We start from the raw sequence: 18,534 nt of genomic DNA, 5'->3' as shown, positions 1-18,534 counted from the left end.
TCTAGCCATCCAGCCTTCCTCATGTACCCCCTCTATCCACCCACCCATCCACAGAACCCCTGTCTAGCCATCCAGCCTTCCTCATGTACCCCTTCTATCCATCCATCCACTGTTTCCTCTAATTTTTCATGACCATGTGCAGAATGAATTTTGTTAGCTGCACCAATATGGAGGTGATGTGTGGTGGGAATGGGGTTGAGGGGTTTGGAGTGTGGCAAGGGGGCTCAGGGCTGGGACACAGGGCTGGGGTGCAGGAGGGTGAGGGCTCTGGCTGGCGGTGCGGGCTCTGGGGTGGGGCCGGGGATGAAGAGTTTGGGGTGCAGGCTGCCCCAGGGCTGCGGTGGGGAGAGGGGATTCCCACCCCAGCCCTCTCTTGCCGCAGCAGCTCAGGCCGGGTGAGCGGTGCCTCTCCCTGCCTGCGCGGCCCTTGATAGCCTGCTGCACGGTCACACAGCTTAGAGGGAACTTAGCCACCCACCCACCCATCACGAGCTAGCTAGCCCCATATTCACCCTTCACCTCTCTCTCCCTCTCTCTCTCTCCCTCTCTGTTCTTTACACGCTCCCCCTGGCTGCAGTATCTGAGCCCCCTCCCATGCTCCTTTGCTGTGGCCACTGTCCTTTTCCAGCCCCAGCAGCTGATTTCTCAGCCCAGGCCAGGGCTCAGGGGTACGTCTCATACCCAGGGCAGGCCTGGGCTCCAGCCCGAGGGGGGACGTCTACACTGGTATTTTTAGCACCGTAGTGTGAGCCTGAGCCAGCTGATCCAGGCTCTGAGACTCGCTGCCGCAGGGTTTTTTGCAGTGTGGACGTCCCCAGGTGGCATGCAGGCAGCTGGCTGGGCATGGGAGGAACTGCAGGGGCTGCCCATGTCCAGCAGCCTCTGTACATTGCTCCCAGCTGAGCCCTCCCTCACCACAAGGGCAGAGCACCTGCGTGGTCAGTCACCGTCCGGCCGTCCCCCTTGCCCGCCGGGCTGCACTGCAGGAACTGGGGCCTGGCCGTTCCCATGGCAGGTCTGCAGGGCATGGGCGGGTGTTTAGGGTTTTATAGCCAGGAGATTGCCCTTGAATGGCTTCATAACAGGATATTTGAGATAGGACTGAGCACGTGGACACTACAGTGCAGATAGAAAACAAGCCCTGTGCATCCTGGCCTCTGCACCACCACACGGGGCACCTCCTGCCCAGAGCTAGGAACAGAACCCAGGAGTCCTGTCTCCCAGTACCCCGCTCTAACCACTAGCCCCCACTCTCCTCCCAGTGGCGGGAACAGAACCCAGGAGTCCTGTCTCCCAGTACCCCGCTCTAACCACTAGCCCCCACTCCCCTCCCAGTGGCGGGAACAGAACCCAGGAGTCCTGTCTCCCAGTGCCCCGCTCTAACCACTAGCCCCCACTCTCCTCCCAGTGGCGGGAACAGAACCCAGGAGTCCTGTCTCCCAGTGCCCCGCTCTAACCACTAGCCCCCACTCTCCTCCCAGTGGCGGGAACAGAACCCAGGAGTCCTGTCTCCCAGTGCCCCGCTCTAACCACTAGCCCCCACTCTCCTCCCAGTGGCGGGAACAGAACCCAGGAGTCCTGTCTCCCAGTGCCCTGCTCTAACCACTAGCCCCCACTCCCCTCCCAGTGCTGGGACTAGAACCCAAGAGTCCTGGCTCCCATTTTCCATAGAGCCCTGGCTCCCAGCCCTCCCTGCTCCAACCATTAGTCCCCACCCCACTTCTTTCCCAGGTACCCCACCTCATGTCATCCCAAGAATCAAAACTTGCTGACACACTACGGACGGGGGAGGCTTTGTCTGCTGGGCACAAAGCCATTCATTACAGCCATGATTTTCAAACGTTCCTAAGGGAGTTAGGGGCTCAAATCCTATGGAAATTCTATGGGAATTGGAGTCACAATTCATTTAGGCTCCTTTTGGAAGCAGCCTAGTGGCCAGTGCATTGGACTTGGGTGCAGGAGACCTCAGTTGTATTCTATGCCTCGCTCCGCCTGCTGGCTGACCTTAAGCAAGGCCCTTCCCCCCCATGCCTCAGTTTCCCCAGCTGTAAAATGGGGATAATTGTGATGGAGGGCAATTGCCTGTGATATCCTGGGTTCCCGTCACTGAATGATGTTTACTACCTTTGCGTTAAAAAAGTGCAGTTGTGGCCCTGTTACTGTCGGGTTGTGTGCAACCTTCCTAGGAGCCGTGACTAATGTCAACCTCGGGGAACTGGTAGGACCAGCAAAGGACGGTCTGGGCCGGGCTGTGTGACGTGCGTTTCCTAGGAGCGCCTCGGCTGCGTCAGAGCCCTGCGGCCCGTGGGGATGGGGGGGTGAAGTCTACACCTTGCTGCTCGCCCCCAGGCTGCTGTGGAGTGACCATCGGTCAGACGCCCGGCCCCATGCTCTGGTACAATCACAGCACGTGGATTGAGTCCTCAGCTGGAGGGGCCCGGACCCTGGCTGGAGCGTCTGCACTGCAGCCTAGATTCCACCACCGCACTGGAGCGTCCACACCGCACGCTCAGCCTGGGCTTACCAGGGCTGGGGCTGGGTCTCCCAGCTGTGCTAGCGTGCCCACACCTTAGGCGCAAGCCTGAGTCAAGAGTCCAGGTTTAGGGCGCCGTGTAGACAGACTCTGCGCAGCCCTGGGCGCGCTGTTCCGCTGAAGCTGATCGCTGGTGACCCCTGGTGGCTGAAATAGGTAACACACCAGCGGTTGTGGCTCTTTTCACCAAGATGTTCACAAGGGCGCTGCATGTTGGGTGCTAAAAATCGGCGCCACGGGACCCGCTGGGTGCCGGGCGCTTTGCAGACTTGGGCCCTTGTTTTGGTGCCTCGATGGGAGCCGAGCCCTAGGATATCCGGCTGCTGCTGCCCCCTTTGGGAATCCGAATTCCCTTGGTTTCCTCTCCATCTCGCCGAGCCTGCAGGGGTTGGGCTGGGTTTCACAATGACCTGGCCTCTCTGCGTGGCGTAAGTCGGTTTCAGGGCAGCTTGGCTTTGTCCTGGCTGTAGTCTTCCTTTCCTGGTCCCAGCTGTTGGCGGTGCTTTGGGGTGATGGGGTGCCCTCACCCGCCCGCCTTCTTCCTCACACTCCCCAGGGTGTGCGCTCAGTGACCTTTTACCCAGGGCAACAGTCGATATACAAAACCTGCCGTGCGTGTGGCTCTCTGCTCAGGGCTTGGGGGGTAGAGGGCCGCTGTGTGACTGTCCTGTCCTTCGCCCCCCTCCCGAGCATGTCCTTCCAATCCTAGCGCTGCTGGACTGCTTGAATCTTTACCCCAACTAGCCCCCGATCAGACAGTTACCCCATCAGCTTCCTCCGGGGACTAATTAGCAGCTGAGTGTTCGGCCCCCCGGCTCCTGGTCACCCCCTGCACGCTGGCACAGGGAGTTTTCACAAAGCCCCATTTTGGCCTCGTATCAGGGTGTTCCTGAGCAGGGCCTTAGGAGCCATTGTCCTGCCCTGCAGATCTTTACGCCAGGGCAAGTGCACGTATAACTCACTGGTTTGTGCCGGGGGGGGGGGGGGAGGAAACGCGGGGGCTGGAGTCCGCTCTCTCACATAGGTTTTGCACTGGTGGGCCCCCGTTGGGCTCACTCGCCATATAGGTCTGTGCATCGCAGAGCCCGGTCAGACCCGTGTGCCTATAAACTGACTGCGCTGGGAACCAGCAAAGAGGCAGGGCAGAATTCAGGCTTGAAGGAGGAGGTGAATTCCCCGGGCGGGGAAGGGCTACTTACCTTGCTGGCAATGTGCTGGTTCCAGGTGCTCAGGGCATGTGCTTTGCTGGGTTCTGTGCTGTATCTCCCGTGTGTGCTACCGTGGCCACTGCTGTCTGGGCAGCGTGGGATCCCCCCAGCTCATTGCTGCCCCCTCTCAGCTGATAGTGCAGTGGCAGGTCACCTCAGAGCATCCCGCTGCCCTAGGGCTGCGTCAGGTACCAGGACACCACTCCTGGCAGGGGGGTGTCTCTAGGGCTTGCATGCTGATTAGTTGCTGGGGACCCTGCCCTGTACCGACAGGAGGCCCAGCAGTGCTGGGGGCGGGGGGGTGTTGGAGTGCAGCAGTTCAGAGCAAATCACAGTACCGTGAGGTCCGTGAGCTGCTAACGGGCCCTGCCCAGCGAAAGCAACCAGCTTCTCATGCTGCTAGGGAAGGGGTGGGGAGGATTGCTGATGCTGATTGTTTCAGAGCAGCTTTGGGTGACCCTACAGCCGAGCTGCTGCCTCTAACGAGAGCCCAGCCACTAGCAGGGGCAGTGTTTGGTTCTGGTAAACTCGGGCAGTAACCGTGTCAAGAAGACCCAGTCTGCAGACCGGCCTGCACCAGCAGAAAAGCGTCCCACGGAGCTCAGCTCAGAGGCCGCAAGCCGGGCTGGACAGCTGTTCTTGCCAGATGTCAATAACACACCAGACCAAAGCAAACATACTCCTTAGAGCTACCATGTGTCCGGCGGCAGGCCCTGCAGTGAGAGGCAAACCGCTGGGCACCCCTCAGGCTGCAAGGATGGTTCCTCCGTCACCTCCTCGCCACGGATCGCAAAGCACCTTGCCATTCATTACTGAAGGCTCCCAATCCACCCCACATTGCCCCTGGAGATGTTAAGCGCAGAGCAGGGATGGGACTAACTGAAGATGGCAGGCCAGGAATAGAAACAGAACCATCCTGGCTCCCTGCTCTTACCGCTGTCTCAGGTGTCTTGATGCCCAGCTCTCTGTTAGTTCATGCTCCACTGCCCCTTCCGCCCCACAAGGTTCCCTCCAGCGTCTGCCCTCTGGAAGACCCATCCCTCTTTGTAGCAGAGAAGCGTAGCTCTCTGAGTCTGATTGGCCAGCATGTGCTAGGTTCTGCCGCCAGAGCCTGTCATGGGAATAGGAGACTAGCTGGACGGGTGACAGGTGTGTCTGGGAGAAGACAACTCCTGTGGGCGGACAGGCAGCTAGAGATGGTGGATTGTTTACAGTGCAATCAGCCACGTGAGACCATATGAGTGTGAGTTCAGGACTAGGATCCGGCTGCATCAGGATGCAGATTACGCACTGTCCGGCCTCTGCCTTCCTTAAGTTTGCAGGCAATTGGGGGAGAATGGCTGATTCGGCTCTCACTTGCTCCTGTGTAAATCCGGAGTAACTCCACTGAGCTCAATGGGCCTGAGTTTCTGCTTACCCTGGTGTAAATCAGGCGTGATGCCCTTGCAGGCCATGCAGTTACTCTGAGATAGGAACGATATGATGGGACTCAGGAGCAGAGTGGCTTTTCCTCCCCCTATGCAGCCTGGATAGAAGGAGGAAATGCAGAGGTGAAACTGACTAGAAAGATGGTAGAGAGACGAGGTGCGGGAGGGAATATATTTTATTGGCCCAGCCTCTGTTGGTGTGAGAGACGTTTTTGAGCTTCTTCTGCAGGGCTGGGAAAGGTAGTCAGCACCTCATAGCTAAACAGAACGTGGAACAGATTGTTTAGCATAAGGACCATTCAAAGAGACGCGGCCCGTTAACACCCCTGCAGGACCAAAAGTGGGTGAATGGGTTACACATTGTTGTAATAAGCCATAAATCCTTTGTCTTTATTAAGACCATGATTTTTAGCATCTAACAAAGGTATGAATTTAAGCTCCCAGGCTCGTCTTTTGAAGATGTCGTGCAGGTTTCCTTCAAGGCTGAGGACTGAGAGGTCAGATTGTGATCACTTTGTGACAAGTGGTAGCCACAGGTGATGTGGTGTTTGTGTCTTTTAGCGTTTTCCTGTGTGAATTCATCTGAGAGTGTAGTGATTGTCTGGTTTCATCCACATAGTTGGGACCAGGACATTTAGTGCCCTGGATGAGGTACGTCACATGTTGTGATGGGCATGTGTAGGACCCAAGGATTCTGAAAGGTGTGTTGTGGGAGGTGTTGATCATTGTAGCAGTGGAGACAGGTCTGTAGGTCTTGCATCTGTTGTTCTGGCAGGGTCTGGTGCCACTCTGAGTGGGTCTGTGAGGAGCTTGCTTCTGCTGATGAGCTTGGCAAGATTGTTATGGGTGAGGAGGAAAAGGATGACTTTGGCGACATGTTTAGGGTGGATATCTGAGAGTCGTCCATTGTCTTGTGGATATTTGAGGCAGGCAGCTATGCCATCACTGTGTGGGATGTTGGCATATAGGGAAGTAATCTCCATAGTGGCAAGGATGGTGTTCTGAGGGAGGTTGTTAATGTTGGGAGATTTTGGAGGAAGTCAGTTGTGTCCTGGAGGAAGCTGGCCCTTTGTGAGGTGAGTGGTTTGAGGATGGTCTCTACGGGTCTCAATATTCCTTCAGTAGGAGTGCCATGGCCAGATATGATGGGTCTGCCTGGGGTCTCTTGTGTCTCTTGGGAAGCATGCAGAAGGTCCCTGGGGTGGAATTGTGGGGAACGAGATTGTAGAGTTTCTCTTGAGAGTAGTTTGGGGAAGGATTTGATGATTAAATTCCTGGGTGACTTGTGGTGGGGGTCTTCTCTGATCTCTTCCTAGTAGGCAGCGTCAGAGAATTGTTGGCTGGCCTCGTTAACGTAGTCATCACGGTTGAGTACTACAATGGTGCCCCCATTGCATGCGGGTTTGATCCGTATCTGGTGGTTAGCTTTCAGGGACTGTGTAGCTGTTCTCTCGGTGGTAGAGAGATTGGGGTGGATGTGATGTTTTACTAAGGATTTCAATTTTTTCCCTGACACAATCAGTGTAATGATGATGGCGTGATATCATCTACTGGGGGGTCATATGATTCTTTTCCCTTATGACCTGTTGGTGGGGACGTGATAGTTGTGGGTGGTGTTGCTATTGTTGTGAAATTCTTTGAAGCAGAGTCAGCGAAAGAATTCCTCTAGTTCTCGACGTTAGTACAATACCAGATTTTGCAGTTGGGCAAAGTTCAGTCCCTTGTAGAGTAGAGACAATTCAGCTCCAGATACGGGTGGTCTTGATAGATGGATGATGTTGGGGTATCATGTAGCGTCCACGTGGGTCCTGGTGCCCTGGTTTCTCCCGGAGGTGGTGTTCTGTGGGTTGTGGAGTTCTTGGAGTTGGTTCCACGGTTTTGTTTTGTGTTGGATGGCTGGCATCAGAGGGAGTTGATAGTTGTTTTGGTTTTCTTGCATGGTCTCCACGTAGGATTCCTGATCTTTTTCCTTCCCATGTGTGGCACCATACACTGATTTCTTGTTTGAGAGGGTCCCTTTTGGAGTACGTGAGGTCTTGGTGAAGGTTCCTCAATTTTTCAGAAGTTCTGCAAAGCTGGTCAGCGTATTTGGGGCTGTATGTCAGGGTTAAAGGATTGTGGAGAGTGAGTGTTCTGGAGATGTTTTGTTTCCTGCCATTGCTCAGGAAGTCACTGTTGCTGTTCAGTTTTGCTTCCTTTTTCTTCGTATTGGGGAGTGGCCATTTCAGACACAAAATTCAGTTGTCTCCCATTGTTGTCTGCAATGATGCTGTAGCCAGGTTGGTCCCTGACAGAGAGTGAAATTCACCAGGCTCATGCCACCATCCCAGCCTAGCAGAGCGCAGAGTCTAAGGCCCCAATTCCGCAACACACATGAACATGCCCTTAACTTCAAGCATGTGAAACAGAACCATCCTGGCTCCCTGCTCTTACCGCTGTCTCAGGTGTCTTGATGCCCAGCTCTCTGTTAGCTCATGCTCCACTGACTTAAGCGCTCTGCTGAATCAGGGCTTTAGACTGTAACCTTTTGGGGACTGTCTCTCACTCAGCCTATGCAATGCCTGGCACAACAGGGCCCCAAACTCAGTTGAGGACTCTAGATCCTATTGTAATACAATAATAAAACATTATTATTCTTTACACAGTCCTTCCCAGCCCCAGTTCCCCCCTCCCATCTAAGATTTCTCTGCACCAACCAACCCTTAACCAGGTAACTAATCCTGAATACTCTTTTTTGTGTTCTTCAAGTTGGCAAAAGTAACATATTTCTTAAAAAGGGGGGGAAAATATAAGCCCACAGGGAAACATCAGCTCATCTTTAATACAAAATAAATTAGATTTGCACAAAAAAACCCAGATACAATCTTTATAATATATAGTTATATATTTATAGAATCTGGACACTCTGAATGGCTTTGCAGTAAAAATTTTCTATAAAATGTCTTTAATATAATGCCTTTATTTGTCAGGGGTTTTCTACCCCCTGCTACCCTCTTCTTCACCCAGCCTCATAAAATGTGGCCCTGCAATGCTCCAGCATGGTGTGTCCATGTTGTCGTCCCATGGCTGGTCCACAAGAGGTTAAAGGTCTACTACAGACACTGCCTAAGAGAGGTGATGCTTTAGCTTGACTGGTAGACGTGTGTGCTTTTTTTTTTTTTTTCTCCTGAAGCTCCCAGGTTCAAATCCTGTGTATAGCTCAAGCAGGCAGGTGGGGATTACACATGGACAATAAAAGTGATGGGAAATCTAGGGGCTGATCTGTAGCCCATGAAGTTAACAGCAAGAATCCCATTGGTCTCAAGAGAAGCAGAAAGACATGAGGGAGAAGCAGTTCAGTGACGCTATCACCAAAGCAGCCAGCCAGCCAGCCCATGCAGACGTCCTGGGGGCGTGGGCTCTACAGAGGAGGTTTGCTCTGTAAATTCCCCAGACAAAGCAGGGACAGGGAAGGAAGTTGATGGGGAAACAACTAGAGGGGACTCACTCGAGCTTGACACGCATTCAGGGGTCACGTCAGCACCGGCAGAAGCTGCTGAGCTGGGTGTGCAGGGCAAGCTCCCCACGTGCAGGGGCACCCCCTAGGGGTGAGAGGGGAGTTCAGGTTCCTGCTGCCCGTTCGGTCCTCGGCCTGGTGCTAATCGGGGCGGTGACTTGTGTCTGCCAGGAGCTGGACTGGGAGCTCCCCCAGCCTCCGAGTTGTGTCACCTCCATGCCCAAAGAGGGGGCTTGGAGGCCTCAGACATGACGCCCAGGCCAGGCTCTGGGGTGGGACATGTAGCACATGGGTCCCTTTGCACCATTACGAGGCCGGCCGGCACGGGGCACCACTGGGCTTCGCAGCTCCATGGGATGCAGGCAACACGAGGGTCAGGCTCCGTGGAAGCGCTGGGAGTCGCGTTACCCAGCAGGAAGCACCAATTCCTTCCAGTGGAGGGTGGGTGGCGGGCTTTCCAGGCTCACCTGTGGGGCTACGTGATGACGGGGCAGCCGGGCCGGGGGCGGGGCCCTACAGCATCCCGGCCCCAGGGAGCAGTCAGTATCGCGGCCTGCGGCGGCCCCTTCCCCTCACCACTGGGCCCGTACGCAGAATTGGTCAGTAACACACAAGGGCCCTGATCCTGGGCAGGACTGCCTCTGTTGGAGTGAGCGGGGACAAACTCCCGGCACTCAGCTCCACCCAGGATTGGGCCCTAGAGTTGCGAGCGGAACTGGCCTCTCCAGCGACAGGGAAGATGTGTGGCCCTGGGATGAGCCAGGCATGCGGCCTGGCCATGATCCTCGTTCAAAGCCGTTCCGGCCTCTTGGGCACAGTCTGGTTGTTCCCTCCCCACATGCTGCGGGGTGGCCTTGCGGGGGACGAGCAGCCCAGGTCCGTCCGAGTCCTCCCCAAGGAACACGCCCATCCGCATGATGAGCGTGCGAGAGCCTGGCCCCCGTCTCTGGCCGGCCGGCGCCGCTACCGGCTCTGCATGTCCTTGCTCCGCGCCACGGCCCGCGTGCAGGAGGTGCAGCACACCAGCTTGTAGTACGAATAGACGCAGAGCCGGGCCTGCACCACCACGGGGCAGTTGTGGTACTTGTCCCTGCAGTTCTCGTCTGGAAAGAGGAGGGGAGCGGTGAGGAGCCGGGGGTGCGGCGCACTCGGGGTTAACGCTGTGGGGAAACCCCGTTTGGTCCCACACCCCCCGCCCTTGGCGGGCTTCCAATCCATCATCACTGCTCGGCACCCATGGAGCAGCCGTCGCTCTCAGAGGGGTTTTACCAAGATGGGGGCGGGGCAGGAAGTATCATCCACTGCACAGAAGGGGAAACCGAGGCACAGAGAAGAAAAGTGACAGAGCTGAGAATAGAACCCACGAGTCCTGGCTCTCATCACTAGCCTTCCCTGCACTGGGAATAGGACCCACGAGTCCTGGCTCTCATCACTAGCCTGCGCTGAGAATAGAACCCAGGAGTCCTGGTTGCCAGTCCTTTGCTCATACCCCAAGCCCCCACCTCTCATGAGGCTTGGGAGGGGCACTCCTCACTCAGGGAGTCCATCCCCTCCGTATCAGTCTGCACCAGGTCCTGGCCCCAGCGTCTGCACCACCTCCCCTGTTAGCCACTCCCCCTACCCTGGGCTCCCTTTGGCTGCTCTCTGCTTAGGGCACTGTAGAGGAGAGGTTTACAGATGGACTCAGGCAGGGGTGAAGTGGGGTGGAAAAGGGGGTGGCTGACCACACAGGCGGTTGGCATCCCTTACCGAGCTCAGGGGTACAGGGCTGGGTATTGCAGGAACGTTTCTTGATGGGCTTGAGGTCCAACTGGCAGAGATTGCTGAAGGTTTTGTTCTGGGTCAGGCACTGCACCTCCCGCACCTGGACTCCCCCCACACACGACTTGGAACACTGCGGGGGCAGAGAGGGGGTTAGGAGAGTGACCGACACCCCCCCCGAACCATAAGGACCCCTGCACTGCTCTGCAGATTTTGTGCAGGGGAATCGGCCTCCCCACCCAGCACAGAGATGCAGCCACCTCTGGTGCAGAGCGTGGCAGCTGGCAACAGCCACTCGGCAATGCTGCACAGGGCTCACTCAATGCTGAAATGGTTTGGGTGCAGCAGCTGTTGAACAGCAGTTTAAGAGAGGAAGTGAAGTTGGGGCCTGTACGGGGAGAGAGGGGGAGGGGACAACCCGACTTGGCTAGGACACTAGGTTTTATGCTGGGACTTTTTATGCCATTTTATGCCATTTTTTTCTTCCTGAGGCTGGGGGCAGCTTAGAGCTGACGCACTGAGTGAAGCTGAGCCCCCACTTTTCCCTGACGGCCCTGCAGGAGATGCTGCCTCTCAAGTATCTGGCAAACGAATAGCCACTCATGCTATGCCAAACCTCCAGGGCCTGGAAAAATGGGCAATCAGATTGGCATGGCCACAGGGCGCGTACTGCACTGTCCTCTAGTGGATGGGATCGGAATGGTTCGACTGCATGTCATAGCCCTTGTATGGCTCTCATCTGAAGGGGAGTCTCCCTAGGCTCAGCTGGCAGGGGCCTGGGTTGGGGGTGGGAGCCCAGGTCTGTCAGGGAGGGGCCTGCAGGCTCTCACCGCGCTCCAGGAGGTGGAGAACCAGCGAGCGTCGCAGGCAGTTCCAGTGCAGGGCTGCAGGGAGGACGGCTTCTCCAGGGGGGCGCACTCTGAGGCCTCCGTCACATTGAACTCTGAGCCCAGCTTGCTGACACAGATCACGTCCCGCCGCTGGGAACCGGTGCCACAGTCCGCCGAGCACTGCGGGGGGGAAGGGAGGGGAGGGAAAGGGCTCAGGCCACTGGGGGCACTCAAAAAGAAAAGGAGGACTTGTGGCACCTTAGAGACGAACCAATTTATTTGAGCATGAGCTTTCGTGAGCGACAGCTCACTTCATTGGATGCAGGGCTCCTGCATGTCACCCACCTGGCACTGAGGGAAAACCCACCCGCTACCCACCCACGTCCCACCCGGAGTGCTCGTCATTAGGGCATGTCCTAGCGGGACCAGCCCAGCTGGTCATGGGAGAGGCTAATCTCTCCGTCTCTGTTCGCTGGCAAAGCAGCCGCTGCTCTGTGTGCTTCCTGGAATTGCGGTGTGTCCCTATGGGGTCTGCGAGAGACCTTGGCCCCCAGGAGGGCAAAACTGGGGTTGGCGAGTGCAAACACAGACCAGGGGAGCCATACACCCCGTGACAGAATGTCCCCATGTGCACACCCTGCACACTACTGTAACAATCTGGGTACTGAGTTATGCCTTGGGAGGTATCATCAGAAAAGTCATTGTCTGCTGGTCAATACTGTCCTGATAAAATATGGGTGGCCACATTGTGAAGCGATAGATTCCAACTGCATGGGGATCTTAACACATGGTCCAAAGGGAGCCTGGCAAACAGGCCTGTCTCAAACAAAGGAACATGGGCTCTGCTTAATTGGCATTTAAGCAGCAAACAGAGTCATCAAGCAGGGCGGGTAGAAACAGAAACCCCAAACAGGTGAGGAAAAGCAGCAGGGAACATCCTTCCACACAGACTCTCTGTCGCCAGAATCTCAGCCAGAAATGTTTTCCAAGAGGAGGGGAGATGCTGTAAAAAGGGGGACAGACACCCCAAGGCTCCCCTTCTCTCTCTCTCTCTGCCCATCGATTCTCTGCACCAGAGGGACAAAGGAAGCAGCCGTTGAACTGGGGAAGGGCTCCTGGCCTAAGAAGCTTCTTCAGTAAGACGGCAGAGAACACGTGGGGAGTAAACCTTGCCCCGAATTAAACAGAGATGGTGAAGTTAGGCACCCGCAGAGTTTTCTCTTTACTTTTCTTGTATCCATTTCTGACTGTTATGCCTCATGACTTGTAACTCACCTAAAATCTCTCTCCTGGCAGTTAATAAACTTGTTTTATTGGTTTTTCTAATCCCACGTGTCGGAATCAAAGTGTCTGTGAAACTCCATTTGAGGGAACGAGATGTGTGCATGTCACTTCTAGTAATAAATGGAGGGACTTTATACTCGCTTGTATTGTCCAGCAGAGGGCCGGGCAGGACAGGACATACATTTCTGGGGGGAAATCTAGGACCAGGGGAGTGTTGGGGTCACCCTGCAGTATAGCCAAGGCTGGTGAGGGCCAAGGTGTGTCTGGCTGGAGCACACACAGACGTAGCTGGGAGTGACTTGCACACCGGAGGCTGTTTCGGAGCGGTCCAGATTGGAGGCTATAGACGCCAAGCAGTGTAAAGGGCCCCCAGGTTAGAGGGCAGGGGTGACACAGCTACTCGTTAGGCTGGACTGTATGCTGGATATGTGTCTCACACACACACCACTGATTGTTATGCATGGGCACAAATACACACCAATACACATGCACACACACACAGAGCACTGACTGTTACGTATGGGCCCGTGAGCGCACACACACAGCACTGATTGCGCTGCCTGGCACACGCGTGTGCAGCACACATACCCCATGCTGAGTGCAAATGATCCCAGGAGGCTGCAGAGAAGTGTCCCCAGGCCTGGCCCCAAGAGCAGGGTGCTTTCCCACCCAGCCCGGCCCGGCGCCCACACCCCTCCTCACCTGGCTCCAGGGCCCCGTGTACCACTTGACAGTGCGGTGGCAGGGCCCGCTGTTGCAGGCTCGCATGTCGGCTGGCTTGGTGCCTGCGCAGGTCTCCTCCACCTGCCCGTTGGCATAGCTGGACAGACAGACCACAGAGCGGCGCTGGATCCCCGTCCCGCACTCCACCGAACACTGGGCCGATGGGAGAGAGAGAGAGAGACACCGTCAGGGAACCTGGCCGGGGGCACCTCCCAGCGTAGGACTCCTGGGGCCTGGTGCTATCTAGCCTGGGACGGCTCAGACCCCTGCACCTTGGTTCATTGCACAGGGATCCACCCCTCACTGGCCCCATGGCTCCTTGGGCCCTGCAAGGGGCAGGGGGGGCTGATGGGGCTTATTATCCATCCTTCAGCAGATCCACCCAGCTGCACTCCTGGGGCCTTGGGACGCTAGAAGGCAGCACTGCCCAGCATCGCAGGGAAGCCATGGCTGGGCTTCTCCAGGCAGGGAGCCACAGGCCAGGGTCTGCACGTAGCCCCTCCTGGCCCCCGACCCCAGGGATGCAGCAGCCCCAGCCCTGAGGCAGGGAGCTTCTCCTATGGGGAATCCCCTGAGGAACCCACTGAACTTATCCGGGCCAGGCTGGGGGGTTCCCAAGAATCTCAGGTCACAAGAGAAATGAGTTTGCTGGGCCTCAACCTTGTTCCTAGTGGAAGGGCTTCAGCATTGCAAGATCACCGCAAAATCTGGCATGACTGGGCTGTCCCTGCTCCAGGGGCCCAGGCCTGGGCTAGCAGGGGTCTGCGGGTCGGGATTGAGGGGCATCAGCAGAGCTGGGATGGGGCAGGGCTGGGCTAGCAGGGGCTGTGGGTCGGGAGTGAGGGGCACCGGCGGAGGTGGGGGGCTGGGCTAGCAGGGGGCTGTGGGTCGGGAGTGAGGGGCACCGGCGGAGCGGGGGGGTTCCCAGGGCTGGGCTAGCAGGGGGCTGTGGGTCGGGAGTGAGGGGCACCGGCGGAGGTGGGGGGCTGGGCTAGCAGGGGGCTGTGGGTCGGGAGTGAGGGGCACCGGCGGAGCCGGGGGGGGGTCACCGACCGTGCTGCTCCAGTCGCTGTGGAACCAGCTGCGCACGCAGGGCCCCATGTCGCAGGCCTCGTTGGCCGGGGGCCGGTGGCTGCCGTTGCACTCGCCATCGCTCAGCAGGTCGCCGCGGTTACTGATGCAGCGGATGTGGCGGGTCCGGTGGCCCAGGCCGCACAGAACCGAGCACTGGGGGGAGGGCGGAGCCGGAGGTTGTGTCACCATGGAGACTGGTGTCACCACGACAACGCCTCCTTGTATGGGATGGGAGGGAACCCCACACACACAGTCCTGCCCCCCAGGGGCTCCCCTCCCTCATGGCACCCCCCCGAGGCATCCCCCCTCCACAGTACCGCCTCCCAGGAACCCCAGATCAGACCCATGGGCCCACCTGCCCCACGTGCCCCCTCCCACCCCAGATCAGACCCATGGCCCCTCCTGCCCCCTATCCCCCCTCCACATTCGAGCCCCGCCCAGGGCTCAGGTCAGGCCCTGACGCATGGGGGCCGCCCCCCTCCGTGCCCAGCTCCCGGCACTAGCCCCGGCCCCGAGCCCCGGCCCGTCCTTACCGCACTCCAGTTGGTGCGCACCTCCCAGTGGCTGCAGACGCGGAGCTGGCAGGGCTGGGTGGGGCTGGGCTTGTCCAGCTGGCCGCAGTGCTGCGGGTGCACCATGGTGCTGCGGTTGGCGTAGGTCTGGCGGCACAGGACCTGGCGGTGCTGGGTGCCTGGCCCGCAGGACTTGCTACAGGCCGACCACTCGCCCACGTCCCAGCTGCGGCCGGAGAGAGTCAGGGTCAGCCCGGGCTGGGCATCGCGGCCTTCCAGACTCCAGGCCCAGCCCTGTGGCCGTGGGAGCCTGCACATGGGGCGCCCGCGGGAACCACAGCCCCGGGGGGGACACCCAAACTCACTGCAGCCCCGAAGGGGGCACGGGGGATGACCTGAACTCACTTCAGCCCCGGGGGTGAGGACCCGCACTCACTGCAGCCCCAGGGGGGGACACACCCAAACTCACTGCAGCCCCGGGGGGGGGACGGGGGACAACCTGAACTCACTGCAGCCCCGGGGGGGAGGACCCGCACTCACTGCAGCCCCGGGGGCAGGACGGGGGACGACCTGAACTCACTGCAGTCCCACGGGGGAGGACCCGCACTCACTGCAGCCCCGGGGGGGGACGGGGGACGACCTGAACTCACTGCAGCCCCGGGTAGGGAGGACCCGCACTCACTGCAGCCCCGGGGGCAGGACGAGGGACGACCTGAACTCACTGCAGCCCCGGGGGGGAGGACCCGCACTCACTACAGCCCCAGTCGGGGGGAGGACCCGCACTCACTACAGCCCCAGGAGGGCGGGACCCGCACTCACTGCGGCCCCGGGGGGGGGCAGGATCCGCACTCACTACGGCCCCGGGGGGGGGGGGGGGCGGGATCCGCACTCACTACGGCCCCGGGGGGGGGGGCAGGATCCGCACTCACTACGGCCCCGGGGGGGGGGGACCCACACTCACTACAGTCCTGGGGGAGACCTGCACTCACTACAACCCCGGACCTGCCCTCCGTACCCAGGCCCTGTGTCCTTGGCTCCCCGCAGAGGGCTCTGGCCAGGCCAGGGGACGCAGACACTCACTAGGCCGGGCAGGGCTGCGTGTTGCAGGCTTCGTCTGGCGCGGGCGGTTTGGGGGCATCGGCGCATTGCTCCTCTCCCACCTGCTCCTGGGAGTGGCGCGTGGCACACCGGAATACGGGCTGCCAGAGCCCTGCAGAGACACGGCGGGGGGGGGGTGGGGGAGAGGCTGTCAGCATGGAAGGGAGAAGGAAAGGAGGCCCCATATAACACAGGGGTCATAGACACAGCCGAGGGGACAGCGTGGGTGGGGAGGGGGACTCCAACAACCTGGGGGTCATAGACATGGCCGGGGGGACAGCAGGGGCAGAAAGGGGGACCCCAATAACCTGGGGGTCATAGACACAGGGGAAAGCAGCATTTGCAGCGGTGAGTGAGCTGCTGCGGGCTGCTGGAGTTGTTGGGGAAGCCATAGAGTTTGCTCATGCACCCGGCTGGGGGTCGGGGGGGGGCATCAGGGAGGCAGGGAGGAATGGGGCAATGGGATTGGGGAGCAGGGGACAAGGAGTGGGGGGAAGGGCAGTGGGGGAATGGGAAGGAGGCAGAATGGGGATCAGGGGGACAGGGAGTGAGGACGGGGTGTAGGAGGGGACGGGTCGTGGTGGGGATGGGGATCAGGGGGACATGTCTTGGGGGATGGGGCATAGGAGCGGATGGGACGTGGGGGATGGGGAGGAGGAGGGGACAGGTTGCGGGGGAACAGGTAGTGGGGAGGATGGGGGTACTGGGGTGGGTCGTGGGGGGACGGGGCGGAGGAGGGGACAGGAATCAGGAGGACGAGGCGAAGGAGGGGACAGGTAGTGGGGAGGATGGGGGTACTGGGGTGGGTCGTGGGGGGACGGGGCGGAGGAGGGGACAGGAATCAGGAGGATGAGGCGAAGGAGGGGACAGGTAGTGGGGAGGATGGGGGTACTGGGGTGGGTCGTGGGGGGACGGGGCGGAGGAGGGGACAGGAATCAGGAGGATGAGGCGAAGGAGGGGACAGGTAGTGGGGAGGATGGGGGTACTGGGGTGGGTCGTGGGGGGACGGGGCGGAGGAGGGGCCAGGCTGTGCGGGGGACGGGGCGCGGGGGTCGCTCACCTTTCCCACAGGAGGCGGAGCAGTCGGTGCTCCCCACCCGTTTCCAATAGACGTCGTGCGGCTGGGGCCGGGGCAGGGCGGGTGGGGGCGGCAGTGGGGGGACGCGGACGTTACGCTGCAGTGTCCCGGGGGTCCTGCCCGACTGGCTGGCCGGTGCTGCCGCCCGGTGCCGGGTCCCCATGGGGTGATTGTAGGAGGTGGGCGGCACCAGCTGGTCACTCGGCGACAACATGGTCAGGGCACCTGGAGGGGAGAACAGAAGGGCACCCTCGATGGGTGATATGGGGGGGAGGGCCTCCCAGGGGGGATGGGCCCCTCAGGGGGTGTTAGGGAGGCGAAGGCCACCTGGGAGGTGATGGGGGGAGGCCTCCAAGGGGTGGATGGGAATGGCCCCCCTGGAGGGTGATGGGGGTTGAAGGGGCCCCGTGGGATGATGTGGGGAGAAGGGCTCCTGCAGTGTGATGGGGGGGGAAGGGCCCCCTGGGGAGGGAGTGAAGGGCCCCCTGGAGGATGATGGGAGGTGAAGGGCCCCCAGGGATGTGATGGGGGGAGGCCCCCAGGGGTGACGGGGGGGTGAAGGGCCCCAGGGGATGATGGAGGGGAAGGGCGTCCGGAGGGTGATAGGAGGTTCCTTACTGACGTCCTGCCGGCGGCCGGGGGGGTCGTGGGCGGGGTTGTCGGGTCTGGCCCCGGCCAGAAAGAAGCGGTAGGCGACGCCAGGGTTGTCCTGCTGGAAGATCATCTGGGGGAGACGACAGAGAGCGGCTCGAGCAGGGGGCCCAGGGGTGAGAGGCACCCGCCATTCAACAGGCCGCCCAGCCGGTCTCTGAGCCTCGCCCGCCACAGCCAGCAATGGCCTGCCATGCTCGGAGCCAGCCGGCTGCTCCTCTGCGAGCCTCCTTCCCCAGGATCCCCCCCCCCCCAGAGCCTAGGAACCCCCCCACCCCTAGACTGCTCCCCATGGGTCCCAGGGTCCAGAATCCCTCCCAGCTCCCCCATTCCCCTCTACGGCACACAGTGCCCCCCTTCTCCAGCCCCCCTGCTCCCCCTCCATACTCACATACACATCAATGGGCTCTGTGGTGGGCCCCTCGGCCGTCAGCGACTCTCCCCCTGCACTGGGCTCCTCGTGGCCCGGCCGGGTGTAGATGAAGACGGTGCCGCCCGCCTCGTAGCGCCCGGGGGGATCCACTGCCCAGTTCCCGTTGATGATCGACTTGCCGGAGCGGCCCCTCAAGGCTGCAGCGCACAGAAGTGGGTGAGGGGCTGCGTCAGTGTCCTGAGCCTGGGGCTCCAGGACTTCCCCCGTGCTCGCTTGGGACCCCGGCGTGCTCTGCATGGACTGCGGGCCTGGAGCCCACGCTCCGGGGCACGGGGAGAGCTGCCGCACTGTGGGGCTGGGGTCACAGCACAACCTGGCAAGAACGGGGAGCCCGGGCAGCCTGCATGCTAGTAAAAGGTGCACTCAGTGTGTGTGTGTGTGTGTGTGTGTGCACATGTCCTTGTAGATTTTGCACGCATGTCTCTG

At 59.6% G+C, this 18,534-nt stretch overlaps 1 protein-coding gene across 3 annotated transcripts in view; it reads right to left on the bottom strand.

The window, feature by feature from the left end:
- Positions 1–8,033: 8,033 nt before the first annotated feature.
- The window catches only part of ADAMTSL4 (ADAMTS like 4), a 58,678-nt gene continuing 48,177 nt past the window's right edge, over positions 8,034–18,534 (bottom strand). For all 3 annotated transcript variants that reach the window (XM_075122734.1, XM_075122733.1, XM_075122735.1), the window contains exons 10-19: positions 18,067–18,245; positions 17,643–17,748; positions 17,007–17,249; positions 15,929–16,058; positions 14,870–15,074; positions 14,316–14,489; positions 13,242–13,415; positions 11,256–11,435; positions 10,414–10,558; positions 8,034–9,767 (exon numbers count right to left, since the gene is read on the bottom strand). In XM_075122734.1, coding sequence (XP_074978835.1) covers positions 9,628–9,767; positions 10,414–10,558; positions 11,256–11,435; positions 13,242–13,415; positions 14,316–14,489; positions 14,870–15,074; positions 15,929–16,058; positions 17,007–17,249; positions 17,643–17,748; positions 18,067–18,245 — 1,676 coding nt within the window. In that variant the 3' untranslated portion in view covers positions 8,034–9,627. The remainder of the gene's footprint in view (positions 9,768–10,413; positions 10,559–11,255; positions 11,436–13,241; positions 13,416–14,315; positions 14,490–14,869; positions 15,075–15,928; positions 16,059–17,006; positions 17,250–17,642; positions 17,749–18,066; positions 18,246–18,534) is intronic.

Source organism: Caretta caretta, chromosome 24 (genome assembly GCF_965140235.1).
Source record: "Caretta caretta isolate rCarCar2 chromosome 24, rCarCar1.hap1, whole genome shotgun sequence".
Taxonomy (NCBI): Eukaryota; Metazoa; Chordata; order Testudines; family Cheloniidae; genus Caretta; species Caretta caretta.
Note: the sequence above shows the minus strand (reverse complement) of the source record. Positions and strands in the feature narration are given on the sequence as shown.